At 30.8% G+C, this 14878-nt stretch overlaps 2 protein-coding genes across 2 annotated transcripts; both read left to right on the forward strand.

The window, feature by feature from the left end:
* Positions 1-6646: 6646 nt before the first annotated feature.
* Positions 6647-8740, forward strand: LOC119614595 (the record flags this gene model as incomplete). Its single annotated transcript, XM_037970709.1, has 5 exons — positions 6647-6785; positions 7775-8026; positions 8088-8236; positions 8300-8506; positions 8579-8740. Coding segments are annotated over 5 exons (888 nt in total), but the record flags the coding sequence as incomplete, so codon positions are not given.
* A 2744-nt stretch (positions 8741-11484) lies between these two features.
* LOC119614598 (coiled-coil domain-containing protein 149-like) lies at positions 11485-14563 on the forward strand. Its single transcript, XM_037970712.1, has 6 exons — positions 11485-12318; positions 12404-12547; positions 12649-12756; positions 12892-12982; positions 13279-13417; positions 13478-14563. Exons 1-6 carry the CDS (start codon positions 11677-11679, stop codon positions 14274-14276), a joined length of 1923 nt encoding a protein of 640 aa, XP_037826640.1. The 5' UTR covers positions 11485-11676; the 3' UTR covers positions 14277-14563.
* Positions 14564-14878: the final 315 nt, after the last annotated feature.

Here is a 14878-nt window from a genome sequence, read left to right on the forward strand (position 1 = left end):
TCCTGATGACCCTGACAAATTTCATAAAGATCGGGCCCCATTTGACCCTAGGTCCTATATAAAGTCCCCTTCAGAAAACACTTGAATGTCCAAAATTAACTTATAAACGCAAATATCCCGATGAAATTCAGCAAAATAAAATATTATGTAAATATAAATATATTCAAAATTTTATCGGGCTTAGTCCATATTTACCCCTAGTCCCCATATAAAGCCTATTTCAGAAAATTAATTTTTCATCCATAAATTGCTTAAATATATCGGAACAAGGGAATATTGAAGATAAATGCTTTATTATGAAAATAAATCACATTTAATATTCATAACTGGTGTAGGGTATCATATGGTCGGCCACGCCCGACTATACTTTCTTACTTGTTTTTTGTTGAAATCAGATAGATGTATTCATTCGATATACATCCAAAATTATGGGACTGTAGGCGCAGAATTTTGCATTTTTAAGAAAATATCACAATTTCGTTTCTCTTAACTTAAATGATCATTACCTTTAAATTTATTTTGTAATTCCAATAAATTCCATTTCTGTAGTAGTTGAAGCGTTTCCGTAACAGCCGTTTTTCCATATTCGCAATGAGGTGTTGTTGATCTCGATTTAACTGTAAGAATGTTTAACGTAAGTAATTCAAATGATAATAAGACTGTTATATGATAACAACTATAGATAGCATTGTAAACACTTATCAAACATTTTATAAAGGATTATAAAATTTAATTAAATCAAGTGAGATAAGTAGTAGGTAAGTTAGAATTTAAAATAAATAGTTTACACAAGATTTATAATTTATTATCAAAATATAAATAACAAGTACAAGTATTTTATTCGTTTACTCCGAATCTTAAATACCCATCTTCGAAAGGTGGCTTTATATATGGATTTAAATCATTACAAAGCGATTATTTCGGAATTTATAATAATCACTAGCTTTACCCAGTGTGCTTTGCTACCCTAAAAGCAGTATAAATAAAAAACCCAATTAACGATTTTGAAGATTCTAACTGCAATAGTTCTCTAGATTTACAATATGACATATTAGAGATGCCAAGCAAATTACTGAAAGTTCGCCAATTTCTATCTATCTATGAAAAATTTTAATATAATAGTTTCCAAGATATACGAAATTTTGTATTTAATTCATTTATGTAGTGTCAAGCCCCCAATTGAAAGCTCGCCCGTTATTCTCTAAATGTTCACATGAATGTCAGAGTTTTTTATGTAAAATTTTAAGATTCTAGCTGTAGTGTAGTTCCAGATATACAATTATTCTATTTCATTCATGTGGGGGCTTCAAGCTCCCCAGATGAAAGTCCGATCTTTTTCCTCCAAAATATTCAGATGATTATTGAAGTAATTTCTGCAAAATTTGAAGAATCTAGTTCTATTAGTTTCCCAGATAAACGAAATTTTGTATTTAATTAATATGGGAGGTACCATTGAAAGTCCGCCGTTATACTCTAATTGTTCAGATGAATGTCAAAGTTCTTCAAGTAAAATTTGAAGATTCTAGCTCTAATAGTTTCTCAGATATACGAATTTTTCTATTTAATTCATATGGGGGCTCCAAGCCCCCCAGATGGAAGTCCGATCTTTTTCATCCAAAATGTTTAGACGAATATTTAAGTTCTTAGTGCAAAAGTTGAAGAATTTAGTTCAATTAGTTTCCCAGATAAACGAATTTTTGCATTTAATTAATATGGGAGGTGTCGCTCCCCTCATGGGTAGTCCGCCAATTTATTCCCCAAAATGTTAATATGGATGTTAAAGTTATTCGTGAAAAATTCTAAGATTCTAACTGTAATTGTTTCTAAGATAAACGAATTTTTGTTTTTAATTTATATGGGTGGTGCCACGCCCCCTAATGCTAGTCCGCCTACTTTTGTCCTAAATAATCATATTGACACTAAAGTGCCTCTGACAAAATTTGAGGACTCTAACTGTTATATTATCTCTAATATACGGATTTAATATTTCTAATATGGGCGTGGCACCTCGCCCACTTGAAATTTCAAAATAAAAAGTAGCCTATTACCTATTCCAGACATACAGGAATACTCTGTGAAAATTTCAAGAATCGGTTCAGCAGTTTTATAGTCTATAACGTTCAAACATACAAACAAACACACATTCATTTTTATATATATAGATTAACGCATTTATTAGATTTATGATGTTACCTCAAAAAAGGATCTTCTTATCCTTTGATCCAGCTCACAAAATATTGATTTGAGGTAACAAATGGGAAATGGTATCTTAGAATAATCTTAATTTTCCCCATTTCCCTCTTTATAAACTTTCTAAAATTAATTTATATCGCTGTAGGGTATCATCTGACTTGACAATATTTTCTTACTTTTTTGTGTATATTAATACATTAATTAAATTGTAAATTAGTATCAACCTCAAACGACGCCAATAGTTATAAAGTTTGACTCACAAAATTTATTTTAGAAACACATAAATAAACACGATTTCGTGTTGGGACTATATTATAAATATGTCAATACATTTAGGAGTAGATACCCGGATGTTAGAACATACAATAACTTAAACTTAAGTAAAATCATTCTACAGTTTGAAACGCCAGTATCTGCCATTTAATCGCTGAATGTTGCAACAAGATCTTGTTATGACAATTTCAGATGTTTAAAGTTGAAGGCGAAAATTCTAGTCCTCAAAATCGAGCTTATTCCGAAATTGTTGTTTAAATTACGATACATGATGGCGGGTATAGCCGAATATACATACCTCAACTGTTTTTTTGTCTTTGCATTTTAAATAAACTGAACTTTTGAAAACATGTCTGACTACCTTATCATTTACACATGTCAAATTAATAGATATAAATGCATCAGAGCTGTCAGTAAAAATTTCGGTTGTTGTTAACATAGCATCGTGAAAAAATACAAGAAAAATATAACATTTAGAATGTTGACTACCGTAGCACGATAAGAATAGATTTGAGTGATAGATTATTTTATAAAAATAAATATTTTATAAAATTTTGAGATAAATCTATATTAAACTTTGGTGATTCATGAATTAGTTCAATATAAATAATCAGTGGTTTAAGCTTAAATGAACCAGTTCATATCTTTCGTATAACTTTTGTTACTTTTGTCCCAAGGACGAACTTTTTTGCATTCGTTTAAGTTGGTATATTTTTCCTTCTAGCATAACTGGCTTCTCGGCATTTCATTTTCGGTATTTTTTTATTTATAAACTTTTGATAAATAATCCAAATAGTAGTCAATAGACCACTATTCCATCGACTAGTCCATATTTAGTCTAGTCTATAGTCTATAGTCTAGCCTATAGTCTAGCCTATACTCTAGTCTATAGTCTATAGTCTATAGTCTAGTCTATCTCTAGTCTATAGTCTAGTCTATAGTCTAGCCTATACTCTAGTCTATAGTCTAGTCTATAGTCTAGCCTATAGTCTAGTCTATAGTCTAGCCTATAGTCTATAGTACTATAGTCTAGTCTATAGTCTAGTCTATAGTCTAGTCTATAGTCTAGTCTATAAGTCTCTAGTCTATAGTCTAGTCTATAGTCTAGTCTATAGTCTAGCCTATAGCTAGTCTATAGCAGTCTATGTCTAGTCTATAGACTAGACTATAGACTAGACTATAGACTAGACTATAGACTAGACTATAGACTAGACTATAGGCTAGACTATAGACTAGACTATAGGCTAGACTATAGACTAGATTATAGACTAGACTATAGACTAGACTATAGACTAGACTATAGACTAGACTATAGACTAGACTATAGGCTAGACTATAGACTAGACTATAGGCTAGACTATAGACTAGACTATAGACTAGAGTATAGGCTAGACTATAGACTAGACTATAGACTAGAGTATAGGCTAGACTATAGACTAGACTATAGACTAGAGTATAGGCTAGACTATAGGCTAGACTATAGACTAGACTACAGACTAGAATATGGACTAGTCGATGGAATAGTGGTCTATTGACTACTATTTGGATTATTTATCAAAAGTTTATAAATAAAAAAATACCGAAAATGAAATGCCGAGAAGCCAGTTATGCTAGAAGGAAAAATATACCAACTTAAACGAATGCAAAAAAGTTCGTCCTTGGGACAAAAGTAACAAAAGTTATACGAAAAGATATGAACTGGTTCATTTAAGCTTAAACCACTGATTATTTATATTGAACTAATTCATGAATCACCAAAGTTTAATATAGATTTATCTCAAAATTTTATAAAATATTTATTTTTATAAAATAATCTATCACTCAAAATCTATTCTTATCGTGCTACGGTAGTCAACATTCTAAATGTTATATTTTTCTTGTATTTTTTCACGATGCTATGTTAACAACAACCGAAATTTTTACTGACAGCTCTGATGCATTTATATCTATTAATTTGACATGTGTAAATGATAAGGTAGTCAGACATGTTTTCAAAAGTTCAGTTTATTTAAAAATGCAAAGACAAAAAAACAGTTGAGGTATGTATATTCGGCTATACCCGCCATCATGTATCGTAATTTAAACAACAATTTCGGAATAAGCTCGATTTTGAGGACTAGAATTTTCGCCTTCAACTTTAAACATCTGAAATTGTCATAACAAGATCTTGTTGCAACATTCAGCGATTAAATGGCAGATACTGGCGTTTCAAACTGTAGAATGATTTTACTTAAGTTTAAGTTATTGTATGTTCTAACATCCGGGTATCTACTCCTAAATGTATTGACATATTTATAATATAGTCCCAAACACGAAATCGTGTTTTATTTATGTGTTTCTAAAATAAATTTTGTGAGTCAAACTTTATAACTATTGGCGTCGTTTGAGGTTGATACTAATTTACAATTTAATTAATGTATTAATATACACAAAAAAGTAAGAAAATATTGTCAAGTCAGATGATACCCTACAGCGATATAAATTAATTTTAGAAAGTAGTTATAAAGAGGGAAATGGGGAAAATTAAGATTATTCTAAGATACCATTTCCCAAGATTTGTTACCTCAAATCAATATTTTGTGAGCTGGATCAAAGGATAAGAAGATCCTTTTTTGAGGTAACATCATAAATCTAATAAATGCGTTAATCTATATATATAAAAATGAATGTGTGTTTGTTTGTATGTTTGAACGTTATAGACTATAAAACTGCTGAACCGATTCTTGAAATTTTCACAGAGTATTCCTGTATGTCTGGAATAGGTAATAGGCTACTTTTTATTTTGAAATTTCAAGTGGGCGAGGTGCCACGCCCATATTAGAAAATATTAAATCCGTATATTAGAGATAATATAACAGTTAGAGTCCTCAAATTTTGTCAGAGGCACTTTAGTGTCAATATGATTATTTAGGACAAAAAGTAGGCGGACTAGCATTAGGGGGCGTGGCACCACCCATATAAATTAAAAACAAAAATTCGTTTATCTTAGAAACAATTACAGTTAGAATCTTAGAATTTTTCACGAATAACTTTAACATCCATATTAACATTTTGGGGAATAAATTGGCGGACTACCCATGAGGGGAGCGACACCTCCCATATTAATTAAATGCAAAAATTCGTTTATCTGGGAAACTAATTGAACTAAATTCTTCAACTTTTGCACTAAGAACTTAAATATTCGTCTAAACATTTTGGATGAAAAAGATCGGACTTCCATCTGGGGGGGCTTGGAGCCCCCATATGAATTAAATAGAAAAATTCGTATATCTGAGAAACTATTAGAGCTAGAATCTTCAAATTTTACTTGAAGAACTTTGACATTCATCTGAACAATTAGAGTATAACGGGCGGACTTTCAATGGTACCTCCCATATTAATTAAATACAAAATTTCGTTTATCTGGGAAACTAATAGAACTAGATTCTTCAAATTTTGCAGAAATTACTTCAATAATCATCTGAATATTTTGGAGGAAAAAGATCGGACTTTCATCTGGGGAGCTTGAAGCCCCCACATGAATGAAATAGAATAATTGTATATCTGGAAACTACTACAGCTAGAATCTTAAAATTTTACATAAAAAACTCTGACATTCATGTGAACATTTAGAGAATAACGGGCGAGCTTTCAATTGGGGGCTTGACACTACATAAATGAATTAAATACAAAATTTCGTATATCTTGGAAACTATTATATTATTAAAATTTTTCATAGATAGATAGAAATTGGCGAACTTTCAGTAATTTGCTTGGCATCTCTAATATGTAACATATTGTAAATCTAGAGAACTATTGCAGTTAGAATCTTCAAAATCGTTAATTGGGTTTTTTATTTATACTGCTTTTAGGGTAGCAAAGCACACTGGGTAAAGCTAGTGATTATTATAAATTCCGAAATAATCGCTTTGTAATGATTTAAATCCATATATAAAGCCACCTTTCGAAGATGGGTATTTAAGATTCGGAGTAAACGAATAAAATACTTGTACTTGTTATTTATATTTTTGATAATAAATTATAAATAGTCTTGTGTAAACTATTTATTTTAAATTCTAACTTACCTACTACTTATCTCACTTGATTTAATTAAATTTTATAATACCTTTATAAAATGTTTGATAAGTGTTTACAATGCTATCTATAGTTGTTATCATATAACAGTCTTATTATCATTTGAATTACTTATACGTTAAACATTCTTACAGTTAAATCGAGATCAACAACACCTCATTGCGAATATGGAAAAACGGCTGTTACGGAAACGCTTCAACTACTACAGAAATGGAATTTATTGGAATTACAAAATAAATTTAAAGGTAATGATCATTTAAGTTAAGAGAAACGAAATTGTGATATTTTCTTAAAAATGCAAAATTCTGCGCCTACAGTCCCATAATTTTGGATGTATATCGAATGAATATACATCTATCTGATTTCAACAAAAAACAAGTAAGAAAGTATAGTCGGGCGTGGCCGACCATATGATACCCTACACCAGTTATGAATATTAAATGTGATTTATTTTTCATAATAAAGCATTTATCTTCAATATTCCCTTGTTCCGATATATTTAAGCAATTTATGGATGAAAAATTAATTTTCTGAAATAGGCTTTATATGGGGACTAGGGGTAAATATGGACTAAGCCCGATAAAATTTTGTGAATATATTTATATTTACATAATATTTTATTTTGCTGAATTTCATCGGGATATTTGCGTTTATAAGTTAATTTTGGACATTCAAGTGTTTTCTGAAGGGGACTTTATATAGGACCTAGGGTCAAATGGGGCCCGATCTTTATGAAATTTGTCAGGGTCATCAGGACTTCTATAAAACTTAGTTGTGCCGCATTTTATCGATATACCTATATATTTAACATAATTATGAGCTCAGAAGCCCTTTTCGGGGGGTTCTGTTCTATGGGGGCTAGGTGAAATAATGGACCAATTTTAACCATTTTCAATAGGCTTCGTCCTTGGGTCAAAAAAAGCGTGCATGCCAAATTTCATCCAATTATCTTGAAAATTGCGACCTGTACCTTGCGCACAAGGTTTACATGGACAGCCAGCCAGACGGACGGACGGACGGACGGACACAGCTTAATCGACTCAGAAACCGATTCTAAGCCGATTGGTATACTTTAAGGTGGGTATAGGACGAATAATTTTGTATGTTACAAACATCAGCACAAACCCAATATACCCTCCCCACTAAAGTGGTGTAGGGTATAAATAGACACACATACGAGCATTGCTAAATCAGTTTCGATAACTATATTGATTCTCTCATTGCTTTCCTTCAGAACACGAAGTCACATTACGTTCCCTAATCTATCTCACCGATGAAGAAATTTCTGAACTCATACCAAAAATTGGCATACGAACCATATTTCGGGCCATGTTAAAAGAATGGAGACAAACGTACGATGCTATAGCATATCCCAGAGCATCCACAGCATCAATAGGGGATGTGGATAGTGATTCATATTTAGATCAAATAGAGTTAAAAACAGAATGTAATTCCGAAGATTTTGATATGCAAAATTTTTCAACAGGTAAATATTAAACTCATTAATCTTTTAAGGGGAAAATACATGATAAAAAATTTCATTACAGAAGAAAATGATTTTCAACTAGAGACCATGAAAGAATCACAGGAAAATGAACAAAAATTAGATAACAACAACAATGAAACGCTAGTTCCACCAGATCCTGTAACGGCCAGAAAACTAAGAAATCAATTCAGCTATAAAGGAGAGCCATTTGTATGATATTTTTATACAAAAATTTCAAAACTATGAGAATACTCAGGTCATGTTTAATTTCAGAATGTTTTCGATATACTTAACAGCTGTTCAGATGGTCAAACTGTTATGGAATTTTATAAAATTCATAATTTTTTAGATATTAAAAATCGTAAACGTGTTGTCAATCTATTAATACGTAATGTGGTGGAGCGTAAAGTTGAAAAATATACAGCAATATTTCACGATATGACGCGACAACTGTTAGAATTATTTCCATCCGAAAAATATGTAAGTATTTTGAGTTTTTGGGTATGATCTATAAATGTTATTTTAACTCAAGTGTATTTTTATTTTTCTTAGGAAACCTATTTTGTGCCGCATAATGGACCCAACTCAGCACGTGGTGCTTTATACTATAGATACTCAAATTACACCCGACAATTGCGTAAAGAAGGCTTATTGGCCTATAAAAAGCATAAACCAAAAGTTTATACAAAATAAACATATTAAAGAAATAATTAATTGTTGGTTTATTTTTAGTTAATTCCTAGATCAAAGTAACTATTCTAGAAAATACTTTCTTTTCAATTCGATTAATCACATCCGATATCTTACACTCCAACAGTGATAAAATATTCAAGAACTCATATTCAAATGCCAATATTAAAAGGTTATCTTTTCAATAAAGTGAATTTTCAATATCAATTATTCTCGTAGGGTTGGAACCGAACGGAAAGTCCAAGAAAGACTGGTCATTGTCCATAAAATAGTCCCTAGATTAGTCCATAGAATAGACCTTAGACTAGTTCATATTCCATAAAATTGTCTATAGAATAGACCATACACTAGTCTATAGAATTATCCATAGACTAGTCTATAGAATAGTCCTTAGAATAGTCTATAGAATAGTCCTTAGAATAGTCTATAGACTAGTCTATAGAATAGTTCATAGACTAGTCTATAGAATAGTTCATAGACTAGTCTATAGAATAGTTCATAGACTAGTCTATAGAATAGTTCATAGACTAGTTTTAGAATAGTCCATAGACTAGTCTATAGAATAGTCCATTGACTAGTCTATAAAATAGTCCATAGACTAGTCTATAGAATAGTCCATAGACTAGTCTATAGAATAGTCCATAGACTAGTCTATAGAATAGTCCATAGACTAGTCTATAGAATAGTCCATAGACTAGTCTATAGAATAGTCCATAGACTAGTCTATAGAATAGTAATTAGACTAGTCTATAGAATAGTCCATAAACTAGTCCATAGACTAGTCCATAGAATAGTCCATAGACTAGTCCATAGAATAGTCCATAGAATAGTCCATAGACTAGTCTATAGAATAGTCCATAGACTAGTCCATAGAATAGTCCATAGAATAGTCCATAGACTAGTCTATAGAATAGTCCATAAACTAGTCCATAGACTAGTCCATAGAATAGTCCATAGAATAGTCCATAGAATAGTCCATAGACTAGTCTATAGAATAGTCCATAGACTAGTCTATAGAATAGTCCATTGACTACTTTATAGAATAGTCCATAGACTAGTCTATAAAGTAGTCCATAGACTAGTCTATAGAAAAGTCCATAGACTAGTATATAGAATAGTCTATAGACTAGTCTATAGAATTGTCTATAGAATAGCCCATAGACTGGTCTATAGAATAGTCCATTGACTAGTCTATAGAATAGTCCAGAGACTAGTCTATAGAATAGAATAGTCCATAAACTAGTCTGTAGAATAGTGCATAGACTAGTCTATAGAATAGTGCATAGACTAGTCAAAACTTGTTGCACTTTCGCAAGTTTAGTTCTAAGAGATAATCACATCCTGTCATTTAATATAAAACTTTTCTTATTTATAAACAACAACAACAACGACCGACATCAACAAAACAGTTCGTTATTCCACCTGTTAATTTGTTTACATACGACTATAATAATAAATAGCATTAAGTACAATTAAACGAATTGAATAAAAAATGTTGAAAAAAGTACAAGATTGTTTAAACTGTTGCGCTAAATTGTTGACAAACTATCAACAAGATAATCTGAATAGCACAACATTCGCACCTGTTTTACAATAATCGTTGTCATGGTGATTTTTTTTTTTCTATCGAAAAAGACGTTGTGGCGCGGCTCGGTGCTCTGTCCTTATCAAAGGCCATTGGCATTAAACAAACACAACAGAATTTTAAAAAGTTCATTGACGTGTTTGGCAAAATGTAATTATAGGTGAATGAAAAAATGGATGAATGAACAAAATGCAACAGTTGATTAGTAAACAAAGTTTATAGATACTGCTGACATATTAAAATATACTGTATTTGTTTATGCCAGCTAGTTAAAGTAAAACTATTACAGAATTTTGTGAGTGGAAAAAAGTTCAAGGACATTAGAAGATTTCCTTGTTGCAATGTTACTGTTAAGGCAACAACAGGTGTTTGTTAATAACCCACCCAAAAAAGATTACAAATAAAAATTAGTTTTTAAAAAATTATTATGGTTTTAGTTTCCAAGAAACTGTTTCAATCGAGGAATGGATATTAGACCCTGAAAAATGTTTGGATAAAATCTAAACTCATGCATTATGATTGATAAATTTATACGAGTTTTAACAAAAGTACAATCGATTGTTAGTTTTTTAGATTTTGAGACCAAATGGTAGATTTTAGTGACAATATAAGTGCGCATAAAATAAGTTACATACCTGGACATATAGGAAGAAGTTGCTCTAGAAGATCAAATTAGGCCAATTTGGAAACTCCGAGGAGCTGTCATTTTACGCCAAAGCATACAACCCATCATTTCACGCTAAACCATAGAGGAGAGGACCAGTACAGTAAGATAGAACATCCGGTTAACAATAAGTTATTAGAGAATCAGTCATAATTCATTTATAATTTCTTATTTATTTCGTAACGTTTGTCTATACTTACCATATTTTATAATAAATTTATTAAAACTTAAAAACAAGTTCCTAATATGTTTTCATATATCGTTTTTCTGGTTTTCTAATGCTATGTTTATATTCAAAAGTCATTCTTCCTTAACTCATAGTTGCATTTTACTAGCACACTGAAAAATACGGTATTGTGTTTTAAACTCTAGTATAATTTAATTTTATTTTGGTATAAACATTATTATTTTCCTTTATTTACCTATAAAGCATATCAAAATAAATTTCTTTAACAGATTTTAAAGGTCTTATTCAAATAAAACAAATAAAAACGGAAAATAAATCATTCACTCTGGCAATACCGTGCCTGCAAATAAGACAACTCTGTCATTGAATGAAAACAAATATAAACAATCGATTTTTTAAATGACAGCTGTCTCAACTGTCATCTCTAATAAAGTGAAAATTTGTGAAAATTTTGTATATTTTTTTTCATTTCCTAACAAAAAATCTAATTTCACTACTAATTCAATGCTTGAAAAAATCACAAAATGTCCGATGATGAAAGTATGTCTTTAGGACAATATAAAATTAAGGCTTCCACTGTGTGGACCCAACGAAAACGTACACAACAGGGTCGAGAAGTAAACAATAGCGAATACGATGAAATGTTTGGAGAGCATATGGAAAACTATAGTGTGGAAACGACGGCACTGCATCGTAAGCTACAAAGTAAAATGGAGGCTTTACGTATACTACGCAAGGAATTGGAAAAGTTTCGCACAGAACGAGATCAATTCAAATTGATGGCCGAAACTTTGCAATTGCGTTATGCAGCCTTGAGACGCAATAGTCTATCGGATATGGGTGGTTTTACCAGCGATACCAGTGGAGTGCCCGGCAGTAGTAGTAAAACTAGTGTGGCAAAGATTTTACACGAAAGTAGAGAACGAAATATTAAACTTACCACAGAAGTTGAGGCTTTAAAACAAAAACTATCCGAGGTTCAGGGTGACATTGAGGTATTAAGAGGATGTCAAAAACCTTTACCCGAAGAAGCGAAAAAATCTCAAAAAACAAAAGTTTCTATTAAAGAGGACTCTTCTGTGGATGTTTGTACTAAGGATATGTTTTTACAGTGGAAACAAGAACGCTCAAATTTTATTTGTCACTTGGAACAATTAAAGAAAAAGGTAAGTGTGTGTTTTCAAGAACGTTAAGATTGCATGTTTAAGTTTTTTTTTTCTGATTGATTTAATATTGATTTTATTTTTGTAGAATGCTCAATTAGCTTTTGACTTAAAAGCGGTTATCGATGAAAAAGAAGAATTAACAAATGAACGCGATGCCTACAAATGTAAGGCACATCGTTTGAATCATGAATTGCTGGTGGCTTTAAAAGCTAAGGAAACTCATCCCAAGGTAATGAAATTATATGTAAAAACCTATAGTTTTGAATTACAACACTTTTAGCTATAACTCTTTTATTCAAATTGCTAAAAATGGGCTTTCTTTTGATACAGTTCCTTGATATTGACAGTATCATTTTGGAGAATAAGTACCTGAATGAACGTTTAAAGAATATCGAAAATGAAGTGGAAATAACTAAACATTCATTAAGCAAATACAAGGTAAGATTAAATGTAACTCTATTAATAAAATTTTCCTCTAAAGTTTTAGTTAAGACTAATAAATTGTTATAAAATTATTTTTACTAACTAAATATACATGTTCCCTTTTCACTTAAAATGCTTACTTAACTAAAGACAATGTTGGAAACAAAACGTAAAAAAGGTATTATGAAATTAGGTGCTCAAACACTCAATTTCGATGAAAATATATTATCACATAAACAAGGTAAAGAATTATTAAACAAATTAATATTGATGTTGTGTTCTTTTTTTGAGTTTTTATACTTTTTGTTTGATATTTAAACTTAAAAATTTGGTTCGTTAAGTCTTTAAAGCGCAGATTTTTGTTTCAGGATCATATGATATGTAAAAACAAAACTAAAATCCATTTACAGCCTAACTTTTATTATAATATATAAATTTTCTTATGCTTTAATAAGATTTCAACAATTTTATGTTACATTTCTTGAAACTGTTAGTTTTTTTAAAGAACGAATTTGTTATTTGTCCCATTTCTTTCAGTTAAAAACCTCTTGGAAAGTGGCATTGATTTACCCACAAAAACTGAAACTATACAGGATTTGAAAACATTATGTTTAACTCTATTGGATAATCTAAATGATAAAAATTTAGCTCTTAACCATCAAAAGAAAACCAATAAGTAAGTTAACGCTTAAACTGCAGTAAAAAGATTTAATAACAATTTTTTCATTCTTCCCAGAATATTGGCTACAAAAATAGCTGAATTAGAACAGAGAATGAAATCTTTGGCCGGTATTGAAACAAGTAATGATGATCAAGGTTTCTCAGCCTCCGAATTTCTTCTTAGAGGCTATTGTCCCTCACTGGTCGATACTAATTCAAATTCTGGCCCGGAGGAGCAAGAGAAAGCAACAAAAACCAGAATAACTTCAGCCACTACCAACACCACTTTTAAAAGTACAACATCATGTGGTGAGAGTCAAGTAACCGAAGATTCTGGTACAATGTCATCGGAAAATGAAGAATCCATAAAAATAACCAATGCAGGCAATTCCGATGATGCAATGTCTTCTTTGTCCACAGAATCAGGACGTAGTATACAATCATCTGAATATGATTTAACTAATCAAGATATGATGACTCCATTAAATTTAAATGATTTCACTGATGCCGCTCTTTTTACGTATAAAACACCCTCCACTACCTCTGGTTCGGCAGGTGGTAAAACTCAGCGACAAGATTCTTCAAGATCCCTAATACTACCCAATGCCATAGTGCGTGAAAGAAATGATGATTTAAAAGATTTACCACCTGAATTGGCTGCCTTGGTGCAAAAAGCTTTACACGAATTGGATTTAAGGGATTTTGATGAAGTTGTTGGTGGCATTTGTGAAGATGTGGCCGTAGAGGCCAAGGAAGAGGAGGAGGCTGTTCACTCCAATATAGAGCAAACAAATAATGATATTTTAGAAGAAGAATTGAATAGTGAAGATGGTGCCATTGGTGGTGTCTGTTCGAATTTAATTGAGGCTAATTAAATGATTAATTTTCAATTTTTTAAATTCCTTTTACTAATCTCCCACATTCTCCAAAATATATATTTTTATTTTCTATTACCCTAATCCATATCAGCTATAAACTAACTCTTCATTTAAACACAAACCAAGTTGGTCAAACGTAAACAAAAATACTTATAGCTAAATTCGGTAATATTTGACAAAGTAACCCTCCCTCTCTATACATACTTAACAAACAATTATATATTTTCTAGTCACTGTTTTAAGAAAGAAAAACTACAAAAAAAAAAAAAAAACAAATTAATAAATAAAATCTAAACAATATTTAACTGCCGCCCTCATATTTATACTCTATACAAATAAATTAAACAAAATACATGAAATCGTACCTTTTTAACTTAACAAAAAATAAACCAAAGAAATCACAAACTTCAAATATTAAATCGCAAAAATACTAAAAAAAACTCTTACACACTACCTACACATTGTTATTTATAAATACAAATACACTTAACAATTTGTTATATCATGGATCCGTACAGTTATAATGAAAAAATGCTTAAAAACACTTAAATATTATAATAGTAAAATTAAAAGAATAAAACTAAACAATGGCTTAAAAT

This window comes from Lucilia sericata, unplaced genomic scaffold (assembly GCF_015586225.1).
Source record: "Lucilia sericata isolate MDLA Ls3-8-SP2 unplaced genomic scaffold, ASM1558622v1 Contig003109F_arrow, whole genome shotgun sequence".
NCBI classification, from domain to species: domain Eukaryota; kingdom Metazoa; phylum Arthropoda; class Insecta; order Diptera; family Calliphoridae; genus Lucilia; species Lucilia sericata.